Source organism: Pantherophis guttatus, chromosome 8 (genome assembly GCF_059756535.1).
Source record: "Pantherophis guttatus breed Tessera chromosome 8, ASM5975653v1, whole genome shotgun sequence".
Taxonomy (NCBI): Eukaryota; Metazoa; Chordata; class Lepidosauria; order Squamata; family Colubridae; genus Pantherophis; species Pantherophis guttatus.
In genome coordinates, this window is record NC_142070.1 from 70,728,507 (window position 1) to 70,749,412 (window position 20,906).

At 39.7% G+C, this 20,906-nt stretch overlaps 1 protein-coding gene across 4 annotated transcripts in view; it reads right to left on the reverse strand.

Annotated features, from left to right (window-relative positions):
- Positions 1–1,304: 1,304 nt before the first annotated feature.
- The window catches only part of TEC (tec protein tyrosine kinase), an 88,124-nt gene continuing 68,522 nt past the window's right edge, over positions 1,305–20,906 (reverse strand). For all 4 annotated transcript variants that reach the window (XM_087875293.1, XM_087875294.1, XM_087875295.1 and 1 more), the window contains exons 11-18: positions 18,325–18,458; positions 17,665–17,739; positions 14,086–14,257; positions 11,953–12,169; positions 9,680–9,744; positions 8,540–8,658; positions 6,536–6,693; positions 1,305–2,873 (exon numbers count right to left, since the gene is read on the reverse strand). In XM_087875293.1, coding sequence (XP_087731419.1) covers positions 2,799–2,873; positions 6,536–6,693; positions 8,540–8,658; positions 9,680–9,744; positions 11,953–12,169; positions 14,086–14,257; positions 17,665–17,739; positions 18,325–18,458 — 1,015 coding nt within the window. In that variant the 3' untranslated portion in view covers positions 1,305–2,798. The remainder of the gene's footprint in view (positions 2,874–6,535; positions 6,694–8,539; positions 8,659–9,679; positions 9,745–11,952; positions 12,170–14,085; positions 14,258–17,664; positions 17,740–18,324; positions 18,459–20,906) is intronic.

Here is a 20,906-nt window from a genome sequence, read left to right on the forward strand (position 1 = left end):
AAAAAAAAAAGTTGGCCATGCCCACCCAGTCACATTACCCACCCCCACCCCCCATCAAGCCACAGAACCGGTAGTAAGAAATTTTACATTTCACCACTGGTGCGAAGGTTAAAGAAATTGAAAAGAAAGTATATATAAATAGAAAATCGGGGTTGATCGGATACCACTTTGGAAATTATTGAATTGAAAATGAATACAACAATGGAGAGAGAATGGAAAGAGGAGTAGAGGGATAGATAGAAGGGGAGAAGAGAGGAAGGAGAGAGAGGAACAGAAGAAAGGGAAAAGGAAAGGAAGAAAGGGAGGGGAAATAAGAGTAGGAGAGAAGGTTAGAAAGGGAGGAAGAAGGGTGGAGTGGGGGAAAGGAAGGGGAAGGAGAGGAGGAAAGAAAGAAGGATGGAAGAAGGGAGGGAAGGGAAAGAGAGGAGGAGAAGGATTGTTGTAAAATAAGGGAGATGGAATTTATTTTATTTATTTATTTTTCAGATTTCTATACCGCCCTTCTCCTTTCAGACTCAGGGCGGTGAACAGCCAAGTAAAACACTTTATACAAAAAGTTAAAATAGATTTAAAATAATTAAATAATTTGGCCCATAATTTAAAACATTTCAATTTAAAACCAATTTCAAATTTTAAAAACCCATCATAAAATCAGGACAGCCCGGCTAACTGAAAGAAGTAGGTTTTAAGGGCCCGACGAAAAGTCCGGAGGTCTGGGATCACTCGTATCTCTGGGGTAGATTGTTCCAGAGAGTAGGTGCCACCACAGAGAAGGCTCTCCCCCTGGGGGTCACCAGCCGACATTGTCTGGCCGACAGCACCCTGAGGAGGCCCTCTCTGTGGGAGTGAACTGGCCGGTGGGAGGCAATTGGTGGCAGAAGACGGTCCCGTAAGTACCCCGGCCCTAAGCCATGGAGCGCTTTAAAGGTGATCACCAACACCTTGAAGCGCACCCGGAAGTCCACCGGAAGCCAATGCAGCTCGCGCAGGAGACGAGTCACATGGGAGCGCCCTGTCGCTCCCATAATCCCCCGCACGGCCGCATTCTGCACCAGTTGGAGCCTCCGGGTGCACCCCAAGGGGAGCCCCATGTAGAGAGCGTTACAATAGTCCAGACGAGAAGTGACGAGTGCTTGAGTGACTGTGCATAGGAATGGTACAAGAGCAACCCCGAGTATACTCAAATTTTTTAGGATGAAGAATGAACTAATATGAAAGTTAAAAGATTATGTATGATTAACAATGGATAAAAGACTGTACATTTAAGACATGTTTATGAGAAATAAAAATAAAAATATTCAAAATAATAATGAGTGCGAAGGTTTAATTTTGCCCCACAGGCCCACCCAAAAACGAAAACCAGTGATTCAACCTTTCATCACAACTTCATATTGATTATATGAAGTAACATTTATTAGACACGTTTTGCTATGCATTATTTCCCTAGCAATATAGCACGCCTTGCAGTTGGTAAAATCAAAATAATAATCCGATAAAAAAAAAAAACCCAACCTTTCCAGTTTGTAATAAAGTTGGGAGCTTGTTCTCTTTTTTGCTAAATGCCAAACTGAACGTGCAGCATATGATAAAGTAGTTGATACATTGTGCTTTTAAATAGTGAGGGACATACTACGTTCTCCCTTTGTACGAAAACCTATGCGCGGTGCATATTTACAATCCATAAATGGTATTTAGAATACATTTATGATGAATGCCGTGTTTCATAAGAGCCCTTCTGGTTTCTAGAAATTGAAACATTTTAAAGAGGCTTTAATAATATTTTTCTTTTCTCCCCGCTTTTGGCACACGATGGCACAGTGGACCCAGTAGGCCCATTTTTCGCCCTTCCCAGGCTCCAGAGGCTTTCTAGGAGCCTGGGGAAAGCGAAAAACGGGCCTTCCCCACCCCCCTGGAGGCCCTCCGGAGGCTGGAAACCGCCTGTTTCCTGACTTCTGGTGGGCCTGGAAGGCCTGAAAAGCAGCTGGCCGGTGCGGGCCGGAGCTGAGCTAGGGCAACACATGGTTCCATGTGGCACGCGGTTCCATGTGGCACGCGTGCCATAGGTTCGCCATCACGGATATAGCAAATCAAACCAAAAGGGTTTTTTTTTTTCATTAGTGACTGCTTAAACAAGTCACAAGTACTGGAAAGTCTTTTGATAATCTTCTTCCTAACATCTGTTTCGGGCCTGGTGGGGTCTTTGAGCAGCTTCTAGTCAAGGAGATCTGGTACTTCTGTACTTCTTTCTCTTTGTCCATATTTTCCTGACAAGCCACTGAGGTCTTGTATATAAAGTTCTGTAGGAGACTCATGGCCTCAGTTCTCCATCTACCTATAACCTCTACATTCACCAGCAGCCATGACCAACCCAGTGTACCCGAAGCTCTGCTGGCTGGAACAGGAGATGTGGCCAAACACATCTGGAGGGCTCATTCAATGGGCAAGACAATAAACGACAATCACTTTAAATAGTGTTCTTTCAAGTCAACGGCTGACTTATAAAAAGCTTGTGCTGAATTTGGGTTACGTTGTACGGTAGCTTTATCCTGCTACAAATGGGCATTTCTCCCCCTCGGGAAAACCACACTGTGGTCCGCTTGATAACAATATTGTTTGAATAGTCAAATGGACTTTAAATAGGCTGATAAAACTTCTTCCAGAGAGAAAGGAGCAATATGCACAACTGCCTTGTCTTCCTTCTAAGCAGCATCCGGGATTGTGTCTCTGGGAAGAATCCAGCAGCATCTCCGAAATGGTTATGTCCTTATTGTGAATTCTTGCACCTGCCAAGATTATAGTCAGGACGAAGAGTCTTCAGCTATACATTCAATCATATGCAGGAGATCCTGAAACGTAGGACGTCCTTCTGGTTTCTAGAAATAGAAAAGTTTTATAAAAAGGCTCTAATTATTGAGATTTCTTTTTCTTTTGTCACGCATGATATGCAAATAGTCCTCAATTACTATATATATTACTACTCAAAATTTCCGCTACCAGTTCTCCAGAACTGGTCAGAACCTGCTGAAATCCACCTCTGCTGCAGTCACCTTTTGGGAGCTTGGCAATTGGCTCACCTTTCAGCCTACTGCGGTGTTTCAGTCACACGACTGCAATTTATAAAGTTTTCTTGCTGGTTTCTGGCTTCTTTGGGCTGTTTCCAGCGAAAAACACCCATGGGTGTTTTTACAAGAGCCATAGTGGCACAGTGGTTAGAATGCAGTATTGCAGGCTAATTCTGCCGACTGCCAGCAGTTCGATTCTCACCGCCTCAAGATTGACTCAGCCTTCCATCCTTCTGAGGTCAGTAAAATGAGGACCCAGATTGTGGGGGGCAAAAGACTGATTCTAAACCTCTCAGAGAAGGCTGTAAAGCATTATGAAGCATGATATAAGTCTAAGTGCTATTGCTAAGAGCTATTACCACAAAGAAGAGGGAGTCAAACTATTCTCCAAAGCAGTTGAGGGTAGAAGAAGCAGCCATAGGTGGAAACTGTTAGGGAATGGCTATTGCCTAACTGGTTGGATTGGCAATATATATAAACCATCAATGCATGTTTGCAGTCAAAGTGTAATGTATAGCTTTAAGACTGTAATGCTGTATTGCATCATACTGTATTCTGATTGGCTAGCTCTGTAGCCAACGTATTTAAGAGGAAGCTTGAATTATGGCTTATTTTTCTTATTACATTATTATTGCTACCTCTGCTCCTCTCTGCCATTGATCATTGCTACTTGTTGTTTTCTACTATTTTACTGATTGTTTTACTGCTGTACTTGTTCCTGTTTGCAACTCTAAAAAGAACTGTTTTATTGCATATGACTACAACAACTGGTAAGAAGACTTTGTTCTTGGAATATCCCTGGATTGACAATTTAACTATCTTTATCTGTGTATGACCTGGATTGTTTATTGGACTTTGCTTTACTTTTTCCTAAAAGTAAAAGAATATCACAACTCAGTGTGTCTGTGTATTGACACTGCTTAGTCACAATCACTCTCAGCTGTTTCTCATGTGCACAACCTTGCTACTCAAGGGTTACTCTGCGCATATTCCTTAACAGAAACTAATCAAGGAGAGAAGCAACTTAGAACTAAGGAGAAATTTCCTGACAGAACAATTAATCTGTGGAACAACTTGCCTCCAGAAGTTGTGAATGTTCCAATACTGGAAGTTTTTAAGAAGATGTTGGATCACCATTTGTCTGAAGTGGTGTAGGGTTTCCTGCCTAAGCAGAGGGTTGGACTAGAAGACCTCCAAGGTCCCTTCCAACTCTATAATTCTGTTATTCTATGCTATTGTTATAGGAACACATGAATCTACTTAACAATCGCAGTGTTCACTTAAAAGTGTGGCATTTTGCATTCACTCACCAACCGCCATAAAAAAAGTTGTAAAATTTGGTCTGTTCATGTGGGTGTCTCAACTTATGACTATCATTAGTTATGATGGAAATTCTGGGCTCCATTACAGTTGTAAATTGAGGACTAGTAAATCAAACTGAAAGGGTATTTTTCTTCATCAACTTACTTGACTGTTTAAGCAAATCACAAATACTGGAAGAAGCCGTTTTAACACAAAATTGGGATGATTATAAAAAAAAAGTTAACATATTACTGCGTATGTTTTGAGAGTGATAGGAGCCATGAAATGGACAGTGATCTACATTTTACCCAATTATAAATTTGTTAGTCTTTAAGGTGCCATGTATTTCTTGCTGTTTTGCTGCAATTGTCATATTTTGGAAACACATACTCATACAAAGCACTCTAGTGACAAATAGGTTGAAGAACTAAGCAAGATCAATCCTTTTTTATTCAGTGTTGTTTCAACCAAATCTATCGGAATTCATCTCTGAAGTATAGAAGTTATAAGAACATGATAGTTTTACTAAGATTTTATTAGTATTTGATTTCTGCACTTAGCTCACCCAAATCTTTCTACCTAATACCTTTCTTGTAGATAAAGGTAAAGGTTCCCCTCGCACATATGTGCTAGTCGTTCCAGACTCTAGGGGGCAGTGCCCATCTCCGTTTCAAAGCCGAAGAGCCAGCGCTGTCTGAAGACGTCTCTGTGGTCATGTGGACGGCATGACTAAACACCAAAGGTGCACGGAACGCTGTTACCTTCCCACCAAAGGTGGTCCCTATTTTTCTACTTGCACTTTTTACGTGCTTTCGAACTGCTAGGTTGGCAGAAGCTGGGACAAGTAAAGGGAGCTCACCCCATTACGCGGCACTAGGGATTTGAACCGCTGAACTGCCGACCTTCCGATCGACAAGCTCAGCATCTTAGCCACTGAGTCACCACGTCCTTTCTTGTAGAGAGAACTAACATATTAAGCTCACCTCTTGACACTGTAAGACAGTACTGTCAATTGCTAATGTTTTTCTGATTCATAAAATGGCTAATTGTTAGAATTAAAAATCATCTGAATTTTTAACACTGAAAAAGGGATTTAGGACTAGTTTTCACACAGTGGCACAGTGGTTGGAGTACTGCAGGCTACTTCTGCTGACTGCCGGCTGACTGCAATTTGGCAGTTCGAATCTCACCAGGCTGAAGGTTGACTCAGCCTTCCATCCTTCCGAGGTGGGTGAAATGAGGACCCAAATTGTTGGGGGCTGACTCTTGTTGTGTTCCGCCAGCAGCCTGTGGAGCTGGCAGCAGAGTCAGACAGTGAGGAGGCTGGGGAGGAACATGGGCCAGTTCTGGAGCCTGGGGAAGGCTCGGATGAGGGCTCGGCGTCAGAGACAGAGATGGGGCCAGGACCTCTGGGAGTTCTGCGCAGACTCCAGAGCCTCCAGAGTCAGACTCAGTGAGGCAGAGGAACAGGGGGAGCCTGTTCCCAGTGCACGCATGCGCAGAGTTGCCATAAGACAAGAACAGTTAAATCAAAAGGGACGACTCGGGAGTAGGGCTGGGAGATGATTGGCCCTTTCCGTAAAACTTAAAATATTAATATTATTAATATTAATATTAATATTGCTTAGCACATTGTTAAGCCGCCTTGAGTCTCCAGAGAAGGGCGGCATATAAATCAAATAAAAAAAAAAAAAGAAGAGCAAAAGCACGTGGGCCTTTGCAGGAAGCAACGTTTGTTCATTCGGTTCAGCTTAAAGCCTGAAGCTCTGTTTGATTCCGGACGCCGTGTGGCTTTGCCAATTAGGTCATTGGCAGGGTGTCAAGGGAGATAAAGGTGGGTGATTATCCCGAAGGACTTTTTGCAACTAATTGAGACTCAGCTGTGAATGAACAGAATTCACAGCTATTGCAATAAAAGAGTTTTTGGGACTACTCGTGTGTTTTAATGATTCAAGAAGCCTAGGTCAGAACAACTCTGTAAACCGCTTAGAGAGGGCTGTAAAAGCACTGTGAAGCAGTATATAAATCTAAGTGCTATTGCTATTGCATTGACTTATGGTCTGGGAATTTTCACTCGACAGGGTGCAAAGAATGGTTGCGTCTACTTTGGGTCACTCTTCATGCTAGAATACAGTAATAGGACTAATACAAGTAAATGCAATATAACTTACCTCATGCCAGCACATTACCATCAAGTCAAAAATATTCTTAGAAGCCAGCTTGGGTCGAAATAGCCGATGTCCTTGGGTAATCATAGTGACCACTTCATAGTTTGTGTTTGTCTCAAAGGGCATCTTCCCTTCTGTAAACACTTCCCACATGAGAACTCCTGCAAAATGAGAGAGAGAGGGATTAGTCAAAGTTCACAGAAATAACTGAATTTCAATTCCAACATTCTGGGTTATCCTCCATGATGGCAAATACAAATATGTTAATAGAAAATCAATCCTAATGAACTACCATATTTTTCTGAGTATAAGACGCACCTTTTCCCCCAAAAAAGAGGGTGAAAATCTGGGTGCATCTTATACTCTGAATGTAACCCTGCCCAGCTTCTCAAAAGAAGGTTTCAGAGGCTGAAAAAAGCATCAGAAACGAAGCTTCAGAAAAAAAGCCTCCATACAGAGCTTCAGAAAAAAAGCCTCCAAACAGAGCTTCAGAAAAAAGCCTCTGAAACAGAGCTTCAGAAAAAAAGCCTCCAAACAGAGCTTCAGAAAAAAAGCCTCCAAACAGAGCTTCAGAAAAAAAGCCTCCAAACAGAGCTTCAGAAAAAAGCCTCTGAAACAGAGCTTCAGAAAAAAAGCCTCCAAACAGAGCTTCAGAAAAAAAGCCTCCATACAGCTTCAGAAAAAAAGCCTCCAAACAGAGCTTCAGAAAAAAGCCTCTGAAACAGAGCTTCAGAAAAAAAGCCTCCAAACAGAGCTTCAGAAAAAAAGCCTCCAAACAGAGCTTCAGAAAAAAAGCCTCTGAAACAGAGCTTCAGAAAAAAAGCCTCCAAACAGAGCTTCAGAAAAAAGCCTCTGAAACAGAGCTTCAGAAAAAAAGCCTCCAAACAGAGCTTCAGAAAAAAAGCCTCTGAAACAGGTTCAGATGCTTTTTTTCTGAAGCTCTGTTTTGGAGGCTTTCAGAGGCAGAAAAAAAAGCAAAAAAAAAAAAAAAAGCACAGAGCTCATAACCTAGGAACCTGTTGCTAAAATATTGATTGTATGATTGGGGGTATTCCAGAAGGCCATCAACCCACCAATCAGCTTTTTTCTTATTTTTCTCCCCAAAAACTAAGGTGCGTCTTATACTCTGAAAAATACGGTAGATAATCACCTTGCCTAAATCTTCTAAGCTTATTTAGTTTATCAGCAATAGAATGGTTAGACAAATGCTTATGAAATGAGTCTGAAAAGTAGAACTAGGCATTAGGGTTACACAGGCACCAAGAATGATTCAGAAGAGATGCTTCATACTTATTTCTCAGCTACTCATTAAAGCAGTAACAGTATAGTATAGGTATGTAGTAATAAATCTCCATAAAAACAAGTGATTGTGTTTATATAAAATATATTTACTTATCTATTTAAGTTTGTATTCTGCTCACCTCACTATGGAGAGCAAACATTACATTATAAACTGCCCAAAGTCACTTAGGTGAAATGGGTGATGTAGAAATTTGATAAACAAATAATCAGAACAGGACCCAGTTTGTGGGGGCAATAAGCTGACTTTGTATAAAATATACAAAAGTATGAAGGCTATTGCTTAACGCACTGTAAGCCGCCCTGAGTCTCCAGAGAAGGGCGGCATATAAATCAAATTAAAAAAAAACAAACAGTTAACCAGAAACATGTGTTTTGCAATATATTTAGAAACCACTAGAAGAAAATAAAGCACAAGTTAAAAACAGATTACAACATCTGAAACTCCTGAATGTTAAGTTTTAAGTACTAATTTACACTATAAGGGCTAATGTCCATGACACCCATATTTTATCCAAGATTCCCTGTATTTATTTCATCTAGAACTATTTATTATTTGTCATTAACATGAAGCATTTTTTTCCCTTTCTATCTTAATTATAATTGTTGCTTTGGCGGATAATTTGAAGAGGCTAATGGAAGATTTGAAAAAGTAATTCTCCAAAATTTATTTTTTTAAAAATTAATAAAAAAGTTAAACGATCTTACCAAAAGACCAAACGTCAGACTTGCTACTGAATCGGCTGTAATTGAAAACTTCAGGCGGACACCACTTCACAGGAAATTTAGCGCCTGAAGAGCTAGTGTACTGATCATCAAGAACATACCTAAAAGGAGGGAAAAAAAGATCCTTCCTCTGAAATGAGTTACAGGGGAACCTCGGTACTCAACTGCTTCAAAACTCGTCAAATTTGGTACTCAACGCAGTTTGATGTGAAAATGTTGTCCTAGTACTCGGCATTTGTTTAGTACTCAATGTGCTGCAATAGGAAAACGGGGACAGCTGCAGAGAACGGATAGGAAGTTGGCCATGCTGGGAAGGGCACTGCAAAAGGAAGGGGCTGGCCACAGAGGGTGGACAGGAAGCCACTATGCTGGGAAGGTCCCTGCAAAAAGAAAGGGATGGCCACAGGGAGCGGACAGGACGTCGGCCATGCAGGGAAGGTCACTGACATAGAAAAAGGGACAAAAGGAAGTTCTTCCCAGCAGAAACAAAGGGTTATGTGATAAGTCACATGGTTTGTTTGGGACGCATCCATTTTAGTACTCTTTGCACCTCCTGGAACAAATTAACACCAAGTACTGAGGTACCACTGTACAAGAAACCGACACAGATAGTCCTCAAATAAGGACCACTTGTTTAACAATGGTTCGAAATTACGATGCCACTGAAAAAAGTGACTTTGACCTATCCTCAAAATCATGCCTGTTGCACAATCCTTGCAGTCACGTCATCGCAATTTGCAACCTTCCCAGATGCCTTCTGGTGAGCAAAGTCAATGGGGGAGGCTGGGTTTGTTTAACAACATGTTTTGCTTTCATTACTGCGTGATTTGCTTAATGACCATACTAAACAGGGTTGTAAAATTGGACCGCATCATATGCTTAATGGCTGCATTGCTCATCAACTGAAATTTCAGTCCCAATTGTGGTCATAAGTTGAGGACTACTTGTATTCAATACTCATGTCACTGCCTAATGGATAAATTTTGCAGATATTTGGTTACGTAAGCCTCACATTATTGGGGTCTGTTTTAAATTAAAAACACGGCCACCACTCTACCACTTTGGAAAGTACCAAAATGTAAACTTAAAATATGTCTGCTTAAAAGGTGTAGAGATGAATACCTTGTCATTCCAAAATCAGACACCTTCACCACTCCGGACTCATTCACTAAGCAGTTTCTAGCAGCCTAGAGAAAGAAGAAAAGTAAAACAATAGTTGGATATGGACTGCATATCTTGGATTGCTGCTTAACGTCTAACAGTTACACAAGTGTAGAGGTGTCAGGCTCTAAAAACCAAGAAAGATATGTTGCAAGTCTTCAAAGCAGAATTCTTTATTGCTTCTCACCATCAACAGAATCATGCCAAACTAAAGCATGCTACCACCCCCGGAAAGCATGGCTGGCTAGGGAATTCTGGGAGTTGAAGTCCACGTGTCTTCAAGCTGCCAAGGTTGAGAAATACGAATTGAGTGTAAAGCAAATCCAGGGTCTCCAGCATCATATGAATTATGGGTTCTTTTAGGATTAGTGGTTCTTTTCAGGCAAGCTGTTCCCCAAGAAAAGTAAAAGCAATTACCATATTTTTTGGATTATAACACGCACCTTTTCCCCCCCAAAAAAGAGAGTGAAAATCTGGGTGCGTCTTATACTTCAAATGTAGCCTCGCCCAGCTTCTCAAACAGAGGTTTCAGAGGCTGAAAAAAGCATCGGAAACGAAGCTTCAAAAAAAAAAAAAAAGCCTCCAAACAGAGCTTCAGAGGCTTTTTTTCTGAAGCTGTTTCAGAGGCTTTCAGAGGCATGAAAAAAAGTTTTTTCTGAAATGGAGTTTCAGAAGTTTCGGAGGCAGAAAAAAAAAAGCAAAAAAAAGCAAGGCACAGAGCTCACAACCAAGGAACCTGTTGCTAAAATTCAATAGGAACAGCTGATTGGGGGTATCCCGGGAGGCCGATCCACCTGCCAATCAGCTTTTTTCTTATTTTCCTTCCCAAAAACTAAGGCACGTCTTATACTTCGGTGCATCTTATACTCTGTAAAATACAGTAACTAGGTTTACTGGAGAGCATCCTGGAGATCATTCTAGATACTTTAATCTATTTAGTGTTCCCCCTTCCAGAACGGATCAAGTGCTCCGATTATGTAGCATAAAGTCTATTGATGGAAATCCTCTGTGCCCTTCCCAAATGTTTGAAGGCAAGATTGGTTCTTTTCATCAAGGGTTTGATGTTTTTCTACCCCACTGTCACTTTCCAGCTATAGCTTCCAGATGGCCATCAAGGGCAGCTTCATGTAGAACATGTTGCAGTAATCCACTTGTAAGAAGAATAAGACATGAGGGGCTGTTAACATGTGTGGAAAATGTGATAAGCTGTTTTGACCCAGTTCCTCAAACGTGACAAACCCTCTGAAGTGAACTCAAAGATTCCTTTATTAGGAGCGCCAGCAGCCCCGGCAAAAAATTTCTCTCTCAGTGCAGGCTAACAAGTCTGTCCGGCCAGAAGATGAATAGTTGTCTGCCACATCTATTCATCTCCGCCCCCTGCCTTTTATCCGCTGAGCTAGGGTGGGGCTTCGCTAGCAGCAGTGGCTCTTCCGTCCTAAGGATCGGCCCACGGATTTCCAGTGCTCTCCTCTCCTCTGCTTTCCGTACATCCATCTCATCCTGGGCACCCTTTTTTTTTTTGAACTATTACCATCTGGCAGACGGTACAGATCAATAAAAACAAGGACAAATAGGCTGAAAAACAGCTTCTATCCCAGGGCAATAACCATATTGAATTCTACAGTAGAGTGCAATATCGGGTTTTCAGTTTCAATTATATAGGATGTAAAGGATGTATGTTTGTGTTTTTATTTTTATAGTTATAATGTACACTGAAGACGACATCTAATTTCGTTGTACCATGTGCAATGACAATAAAGTAAAGTATAAACTATCCGCGCATCAGGCACTGGACCCAGCTGTTCCTCCTCTTCCTCATCAGCCACCTCCACACCTGGGGGCTGTTGACTCTCCATCTGAGGGCTGGCGGACGGCCCAGGCTCCGCCTCTGTCTGTCTCTCTCTCTCTCTGACAGCTCCATTCCCTCTTCCCCCTCGGAGCTCTCAGGTTACCTTGATGCTGACCGACTCCCATGCTTCTCCTCATCTGATCTGGGTGCTGAAGGGGCTGGCGGTTGACAGGCCACAATGTAAGCACACTTTGCCATTCATGGTGGAGAAAACACTAGCTTTGATTTCTCCTTTGCAAGTCTTAAAGGGACATGAATCCTACTTTGCATAGCTTTTGGTCAAAACATTTCAGAAACATCATAAAAATTCAGTCACGAAGCACATCCTTTAGACCCTGTGCTTTATGAATGCAACACATTTACACGTGTTCTTCCCCAGACTTACCAAATCTCTGTGAATGAAGCTATTTTTCTCCAGATATTCCATTCCTTCAGAGACATCCTGACACATAGTCAGCAGGTTATCTTTAGTGAAGTGTCCACGTCTTTGGCGAAGATAATTTAGAAGGCAACCATGTTCCATGAACTCCGTCACTATGTAGATAGGTCTCTGCTGAGTACAAACACCATATAGCTGGACTAATTTCGGATGGGTCAACTTCCTGAAAGTTATAGAAAGAAAGAAAGAAAGAAAGAAAGAAAGAAAGAAAGAAAGAAAGAAAGAAAGAAAGAAAGAAACAAAGAAAGGAAGGAAGGAAGGAAGGAAGGAAGGAAGAAAGAAAGAAAGAAAGAAAGAAGAAAGGAAGGAAGAAAGAAAGAAAGAAAGAAAAAGAAAGAAAGAAAGAAAGAAAGAAAGAAAGAAAGAAAGAAAGAAAGAAAAAGAAAAATGGGAAGCAATAGGGAAATATAAATGGAAATATAGATGTAATTTTCTTCATGAAGTTTACCTAAAAAAGCATACATGTTTGGAAAGAAGTCAATGAGAAATAGCTTATGCAGTCTTTATGCTAAAAACACCATAAAAAATTCAGATGAGCGAAAGTTGTAGAAGCAGAGTAAAATAGCAAGTCCTAGTCACATAATGGCTTATAACTGTAGGTCTGCAGAGCAGGGCAATAACATTCAATATTATTGCAGATGGAATTAATCAACCAATATTTAGGATTTGAAACCAATTCAAAATACAGGCTCTACCTTCAGCATACAGAAATGTGGCTGTACAGTAGTGGCCAAAATTGTGGAAACCTTTTGGGAAAAGTGTATTTTCTAAAACTAGCTAATAACACCACTTTTTTTTTGGAGTAGTACCATAAAATTATATATCAATGGAAAGATCATTTAATCAAGAATGTAATCCAATAACTTTTATGAAGGATTTGCTATTAGAATACTAGCAGTTACAGTATAAAGAAGAAAAGTGAAACTCGAAGAAAAAACGAGATATACAAAAATGATCCCCATGTCAGTTAATACTCAGTTGGGTAACCTTTAGCATGAATGACGGCCTTACAACTTCTTCCCATGGAGTGAACCAAGTCTTTGAGTTCTGCAGCTGTTATCATGTGAAATCAAGATTGAATGATTGCTTCTATTAACTGGGTTTTATTGCTGAGTCACTTCTGACTAACAAGTTTCTTTAGTCGGCTCCATAGATTTTCAATTGGATTAAGGTCTGGGCTATTCCCGGGCTATTCCCAGTCTATTGCAGCAATGGAATAGGATTATCTTGAAACTCAAAAAAAAAGAAAAAAGAAAAAAAAGTGGTATTATTAGCCATCAAACCTCAAAAATATACTTTTCCCAAAAGATTTCCACAATTTTGGCCACTACTGTAACACTCCACCACTGATATTATATCCCAAAAGGTCATGTTTTGCAAGATTACATGTCTAAAATAAATACAACAGACAGCTGGGGTTCTGTCAATCTATTCTAATAATAATGTATTTTTCTTTCTTCCATACAATAGGATTATTTACAGCTAGAGAGTCCTAGTTTCTCAATCTCTAATGTTAAATGTGAAGATAGATACCACAAACCCTATTACAATTTCAAACCTACTTCCCATGAAACATCGTTTTATATGTTAAGCATTTAAATATGTTAACGAAGTGGTTCATGGATATACCTGTGCTGGAAGCAGCTGGAACCAAAAATGGCAAAGAGTTTTTTGTATTAGTAGGGATTTGATTATATCACTGCCTTTAGTATGGGATACTGTATGTATTTTGCTAGCAATATATTGCTAATAATATTAGCATCATTAATTGTTTAAACAGCCCATTCTTCTCCTGATCAAAATACAGATTTGGTTCTTGCTAAATTTGAGCTTAGTGAGTTTGATACTTCTAAAATTGATTTATTTATTTTTTTTACAGTGCACCAGTGAACAAAATGAGGAGAGAAGCATTATAGGCTTTTGATGTTCTGACTCAGGCAGTAGAAGTAATTCTTTAAAACGAAGGGAAACAGAGCAGAACAACTCAAGGTGTTCAGAAGACATTTCTTAAGAAGTTTTGCAGCCAGATTCTTTAATGGTTTCTTAAAATAATAACCGGCACCTTTGCCCGTTACTTACATCATCACTTTAGCTTCTTCTATAAAGTCCTCTTCGTACATGGCACCTTCTCGGATGGCCTTAATGGCTACTTTGTACTGGGCTCTCCATTTGCCCAGCCGCACTACCCCAAAGAGACCACTGCCCAGTTCTCGCATAAAGGTGAGTTCTGCAGGATTGATTTCCCATTTCTCTATAAAAACAAGAACAGATCTTGTCAAGGACCCAGGAATACTCATCTCAAATGATCTAAGCCCCACTGTAACAGCAATGCCAAAAAGGCATTAAGAATTGTTAACCTAATTTTGCGAAGCTTCTTCTCCGGTAACATTGAACTGCTAACTAGGGCATACAAAACCTTTGCCAGACCAATTCTTGAATACAGCTCATCTGTCTGGAACCCACATTGCATATCAGACATTAATACCATTGAGTGGGTCTAGAGGTATTTCACGAGAAGAGTCCTCCATTCCTCTGCTCACAATAGAATCTCTTATGCCACCAGGGTTAAAATGTTGGGCTTGGACAACCTGGAACTATGTCACCTACGGTCTGATCTAAGCATAGTACACAAAATTGTCTGTTACAATGTCCTACCTGACAATGACTACTTCAGCTTCAACCTCAATAATACTCGGGCAAATAATAAATACAAACTCAAGGTAAAATGCTCCAAACTCGATTGCAGAAAACATGACTTCAGCAACAGAGTGGTCTATGCCTGGAATACACTACCTGACTCGGTTGTTACATCCTCAAACCCCCACAGCTTCAACCTGTTTCCTAGTATGATTTGAGTGCTTATTTGTACCCTATGACTATCATTAAGTGTTGTACCTTATGATTCTTGACAAATGTATCTTGTCTTTTTATGTACACTGAGCATATGCACCTAAGACAAATTCCTTGTGTGTCCAATCACACTTGGCCAATAAAGAATTCAATTCAATTCAATTCAATTCAATTCAATTCAATTCAATTCAATTCAATTCAATTCAATTCAATTCTATTCTATTCTATTCTATTCTATTCTATTCTATTCTATTCTATTCTATTCTATTCTTAAACTGTCTACCGTGGATCTCACCCCATTCCTAAGAGGTCTGTAAGGGGGCGTGCATAAGCGCACCAGCGTGCCTACCATCCCTGTCCTCCAGTCCTCATTTATTTGTACCCATTTCCTATGTTCATGTCCATGTTTATATTTATAACTGTTATCTTGTACATGTTTGACAAATAAATAAATAAAATAAATCACTTAGAGAATAAACCTCCAAGGCAAACTGGAAGACAATTTTTATTGTCAGTATTCTTTGCCACAAGGATCTAGTTCTTATCTTTCTTTCAAACCCAAGAACTTTTGAAAATTCAAACTCTTCAAGAGTACTCTTGAAGATTCTCACTGCTTATTCTCAAGGTTGCCACACAAAATGCTGCCTTTGGACCTCTTTCCAAGAAACAATCTTTTGTCACTCAGCAGAAATGACTCAAGCATATTATGGGAAGGGACTTTCATCTTGTGCGCCTAGTACTCCCAAAAAATGACCAGAGAGAAACAATGACTGAAAAAACAAAACTCTACATCAAATTTTCTCAAGACTTGACAGCAGTCAACATGTTTCTCAACAACTTATTTTTTTTAAAAAAAATTGTTTTTATTCAACGTTTACATCTTTTAAATCTTAGCTACACTTTCACAGCTTTCCAATATCGGCATTTTTAGTAATATCCAATTTAGTAATATCCAACTATATACATACACATTTTTTTTGTTACATACTTATTCATATAATACATTTTATGTATACACCTACTACACATTAAATATAACATTTCATTATAGTATCTTCTCTTTTGCTATACACTATCCATTAATTTTAGATTCCTTTTCGAGCCAATCATACCATCTGTTCCATGTTTCATAATAAATCGTTTCCTCTCTGTCCTTAAGTTCCATCGTTAACTCGTCTGCTTCTGCACACACCAGCTCCTTTTTTATAATCATCGTGTTTGTTGAACCATGTTGTTGTTTTCAGTTTTGGACAAATGAGATTCTAGCAGCCGTAATTATGTGGAGTGTGAGGTATCAAATTTCTTTAGTCATTTTTTTGTTTTATAATCCCTAACAAAAATAATTCAGGATTCATATCAATTTTTTTCCCAGTCATTTCCTCCAACCATTTTTTAATTTTAAGCCAATATTCTCTTGCTTTGGGACATGTCCACCACATGTGGTAGTATGTTCCTTGTGAATAATTACATTTCCAACAGTGCGGTGGATAGTTTGGAGACATCTTGGCCAATCTCGCCAGGGGTAAATGCCATCTCAACAATTTATTGTTTGCAGGGATTAAAGCACACTGACTGTTATCTGCCTGGCACTGGCGGCCAGCAGTGAAATCCTCTGAAGGCTGCTACCGGTTCTGTTAGTCTGCTACCGAGCACAAGCTTCGCGCACTCATGTGCACTTGAGGCATGCCCGCACAACGCTAAAAAAGGAACATTTTGAAGCCTTCCGAGTCTGCAAAAGTAAGAACAGTGAGGAGGGGGAATCTGTTGTGCCACGCAATTTAGATTAGCTAGAAAGCAGGAAATCCGACGATTCTAGCTAATATCGTGCATCACAGCTGATCATCACCCAGCTGATCGTAGGAAATACAGGTTTGCCCAAACCAGTAGCATTTTTTGCAACCGGTTCGGGAGAACCGGTCCGAACCGGTAGCATTTCACCGCTGCTGGGGGCTAATAATATTATGAAAACCTGCCAACTCTTTCCAATGTAAAAACATGAGATACTAAATACCTTCTGGGTGAAAATGGATGAGGATAATGGATTTTGACCCAGCTAGCATGATTGTGTATAAACAGAACAATTATTAAGGTGATTAATGGATGACTGGGTACAGGATTTTATAGAACAGGCCAGAAGCAGTACAATCCTAAGTATCTGTTGCTTTTTATTTTTAAAAATACAGGCAAATCATTGCCAAGCAATCTTAGAAAATAAGTTTGCAATCCAATTTGCCATCCTAAAGAAACACTCTCGTTCTTCCCACCCAAATGAGACACGGAAACTTATTTTGCCTCCTGTATTTTGATAGCTCAGAATCTATAGTGATTAAGGCATCAGTCTACAAACTGGGAGACCATGAATTCTAGTCCCACTTTAGTGCTTTGTGCGCTTGGGCCAATCACTTTCTCCCAGCCCCTAGGAAGGAAGCAATGGCAAACCACTTCAGATGGTTGAGACTTGAGCCATTAGATAGTTGAGAGCAGCAGTGGGTTTCCAATATTCTTACCACTGGTTCACCCCGCGCATGTACGTCTTTTGCGCATGCGCCAAGCTTTCCACACATGCGCTTTGCATGCACGCGCACCTTCTGTGCATGCGCCTGGCTTCGAAAACGTGGCTAAATAGGGCAGCATTGCGCCGGGGCTGGTGAGCGGGGCCCACCCGCAATCACCACTACCAGTTCTCTACAAGCCGGCTGAATACCACCTCTGGTTGAGAGGAAATGTATTTATTTATTTATTTATTTATTTCAGTTCTTTGTTAATCTACAAAATCAGTCATATTTTCATACAGAAACATAAATGTACCGTAGCTGAATCCAGCAGTAGTTGGTGAAGGTTTCACTTTTGGAGTCACTGGGTATCGTAGCCTCGTCACAAGCCCTAAGATTCACAGAAAATTCATATGGTGAATAAGTTACTTTAAAAATTAAGCAAGACAAACAATACTTTCTGGTGTTTTAATGTTAACTATGTTCTTTTCTTATATCATTCGTACATATCCTGTTTCCCCCAAAATAAGACATCCCCTGATAATAAGCCCAATCAGGCTTTTGAGCACATGGCAATAAGAACAAGTGCTGATTTCAGGGTTCAAAAAAATATAACACAGGGTCTTATTTTCGGGGGGGAAATGGTACTTTGAAATAACTTTAAGCACAAAGCATTTTCTTGATAGTTTTCAGAAACATTTCAGTATAAGAATTTATAGCTATCAGCAGCATGGAAAATTAGCGTTTTTTTACTGCTTGAAACCTGCAAAATATAGGACAAATTAAATAGTTTTCTATAAAAATTTGGAACTTCTAAGCATCATATATGACTGAAGCAGGAGTGATGCAGAATTATTTGAATAATTTATTTTCTTAAACCATATTAAAACCATTAAGCATCTTCAAAAGAGCTGAAATTTAATAGTTTAGAGACAAAAAGTACAAATAAAAGGATAGAAAACTCAAGGTCATTTACCTGCAGAGTTGTGTTTATGGTAGTCAATTAACTCTGGAATAGAGTCAAACAGATGCTTTTCCGCCAAATAATATTGCTTCTGTGATGTCATTGTTTCTTTTATATGGTAGTGTCTTATGCCAGATAGGCCTTCTCTAAAAAGCACAATGTAGAAATTAAAAGGTTTTCACTCAAAAATTTTTGCTGAATAAACTTATGCTCTTATCTAGTTAGCAAAATATTTCATTTAATTTTGGAGATCTATAGTACTCAACATAGGGACTCAGCTCAGGGGCTAAGACGCTGAGCTTGTTGATTGAAAAGTTGGCAGTTCTGTGGTTCGAATCCCTAGTGCCATGTAATGGGGTGAGCTCCCATTCCTTTTCCCAGCTTCTGCCAACCTAACAGTTTGAAAGCACGTAAAAAATGCAAGTAGAAAAATAGGGACCACCTTTGGTGGGAAGGTAACAGCGTTCCGTGCAACTTTGGCGTTTAGTCATGCTGGCCACATGACCACGGAGACGTCTTCGGACAGCGCTGGCTCTTCGGCTTTGAAACGGAGATGAGCACTGCCCCCTAGAGTCGGAAACGACTAGCACATATGTGAGAGGGGAACCTTTACCTTTATAGTATTCAATATGGGTCTATTTAGGAACATGCTTTGCACTTCAGTGATCTTAACTACAAGAAAATGTGGGCAGTTGGAATTTTTTCAATTGAAAACATGAATTTGACTTTTCAGAAACAGTACAGTGTTTTGGAAATATGCATGCCCCTTGTTACATTCAAATCAACTCAGAAACATCTTCCATTAATTCACTGGGACATAGTCCAGAGTCCAGAGTTTTGAATGTTAACATAATTTCTGAAACCTGCAAAGGGGATCAAAGCAAGATTTAATATTTGCTGCCTACATTAAGTAGCAGGTATATCTCTTTAAGATCTTTGAAAACTTGCTCCATCGTTCTATTTGATTCTTCTCTTACACATAATTTTTAAGGACAAAATGAGAACAGTAAGGAATAGAGGTAGTCCTCGACTTACAACAGTTCTTTTACTGTTGTAACTTGGGTTACAACAGCAATGGAAAAAGTGACTTATGACCGTTTTTCAAACCTAAAACTACGTGATCAAAATTCAGACACTTGGCAACTGACTCATATTTATGACAGTTCCAGAGTCATGTGATCTTCTTTTGCAAGCAGCGAAGTCAATGGGGAAACCAGATTCACTTAACAACCGCAGTGGTTCACTTAACAACCGTGGCAAGAAAGGTTATTAAAATGGGGCAACACTCACTTAACAAATGTTTCGCTTAGCAACAGAAATTTTGGGCTCAATAGTGGTCATAAGTTGAGGACTACCTGTATATATAAATTATTTCCAAATAAGAGGTTCTACCAGAAAACTCTACTAATTATACATTGGAAAAACCAATGCCATAACTTGAATACCTAGACTCTAATATATTAGCCATTTTGTTGACTGAACAAAATTTGCAGGATGTATATTAAAAACCAGAAGGAATCTGATTAACAATTTTATTAAAAGGTACACTTTTGTGAACTACAGCTTATTTCATCAGCTGCTTTTCAGCAGAAGTTCTAAAAAGCTACGTTTTTAATAAAATTGCTAGCTGCGAAGGAAAAGTTTCTACCAGAGACCTGATTTTTTTTGCTAACATAAATTAACATCTCTCTCCTCCTACAATAATACAATGTTTACCATTTATTATTTAGTCTGGATTTATTACAAACAAATGAGCACTGCCTATTTGACAATTATTAATTGATATTTTGGACAGAGCTCAAGATAGAGTGGGTTCTGCTGCAGTGGTGGGTTTCAAATTTTTTTACTACCGGTTCTGTGGGCGTGGCATGGCTTGGTGGGCGTGGCAGGGGAAGGCTACTGTAAAATCTCCATTCCCACCCCATTCCAGGGGAAGGATACTGCAAAATCCCCATTTCCTCCCAATCAGCTGGGACTCAGGAAGCAGAGAATAGATGGGTGCGGGGCCAGTCAGAATTTTTACTACCGGTTCTCCGAACTACTCAAAATTTCTGCTACCGGTTCTCCAGAACTGGTCAGAACCTGCTGAAACCCACCTCTGTTCTGCTGTATTAATTACTGTACCTTTGGATGCCCTAACTCAAAAAAAGCAAATTTCATATATTAAAAAATATGTAAAATACGGAGTTACACATTTCTGCAGTCAACAAAGTGTTAATTCAAAATGTCGAAGAGCTTTATATACAAACCTTAACACCAGCAAGGTAATTGCAGCTATGTGGATTAAAAAAGAAAGGAATTTTTGCAAATTGAAAATTGAATGTGTGTATGAAAAGTTAATTCATTCCAAATTGTTTATATTTGTTCCTGGTTGCTGAGAATTTAGGAATTAGGTTTATCAACTTGAGTCTAATATAGGTAGTCCTCGACTTACGACTCCGGTTGAGCCTAAAATTTCTGTTAATAAGCAAGACATTCGTTAAGTGAGGTTTACCCCATTTTACGACTTTTCTTGCCAGTTGATAATGCAGTGAATCACTACAGTTACCAAGTTAGTAACATAGTTGTTAAATGAATCCGGCTTCCCCGTTGAC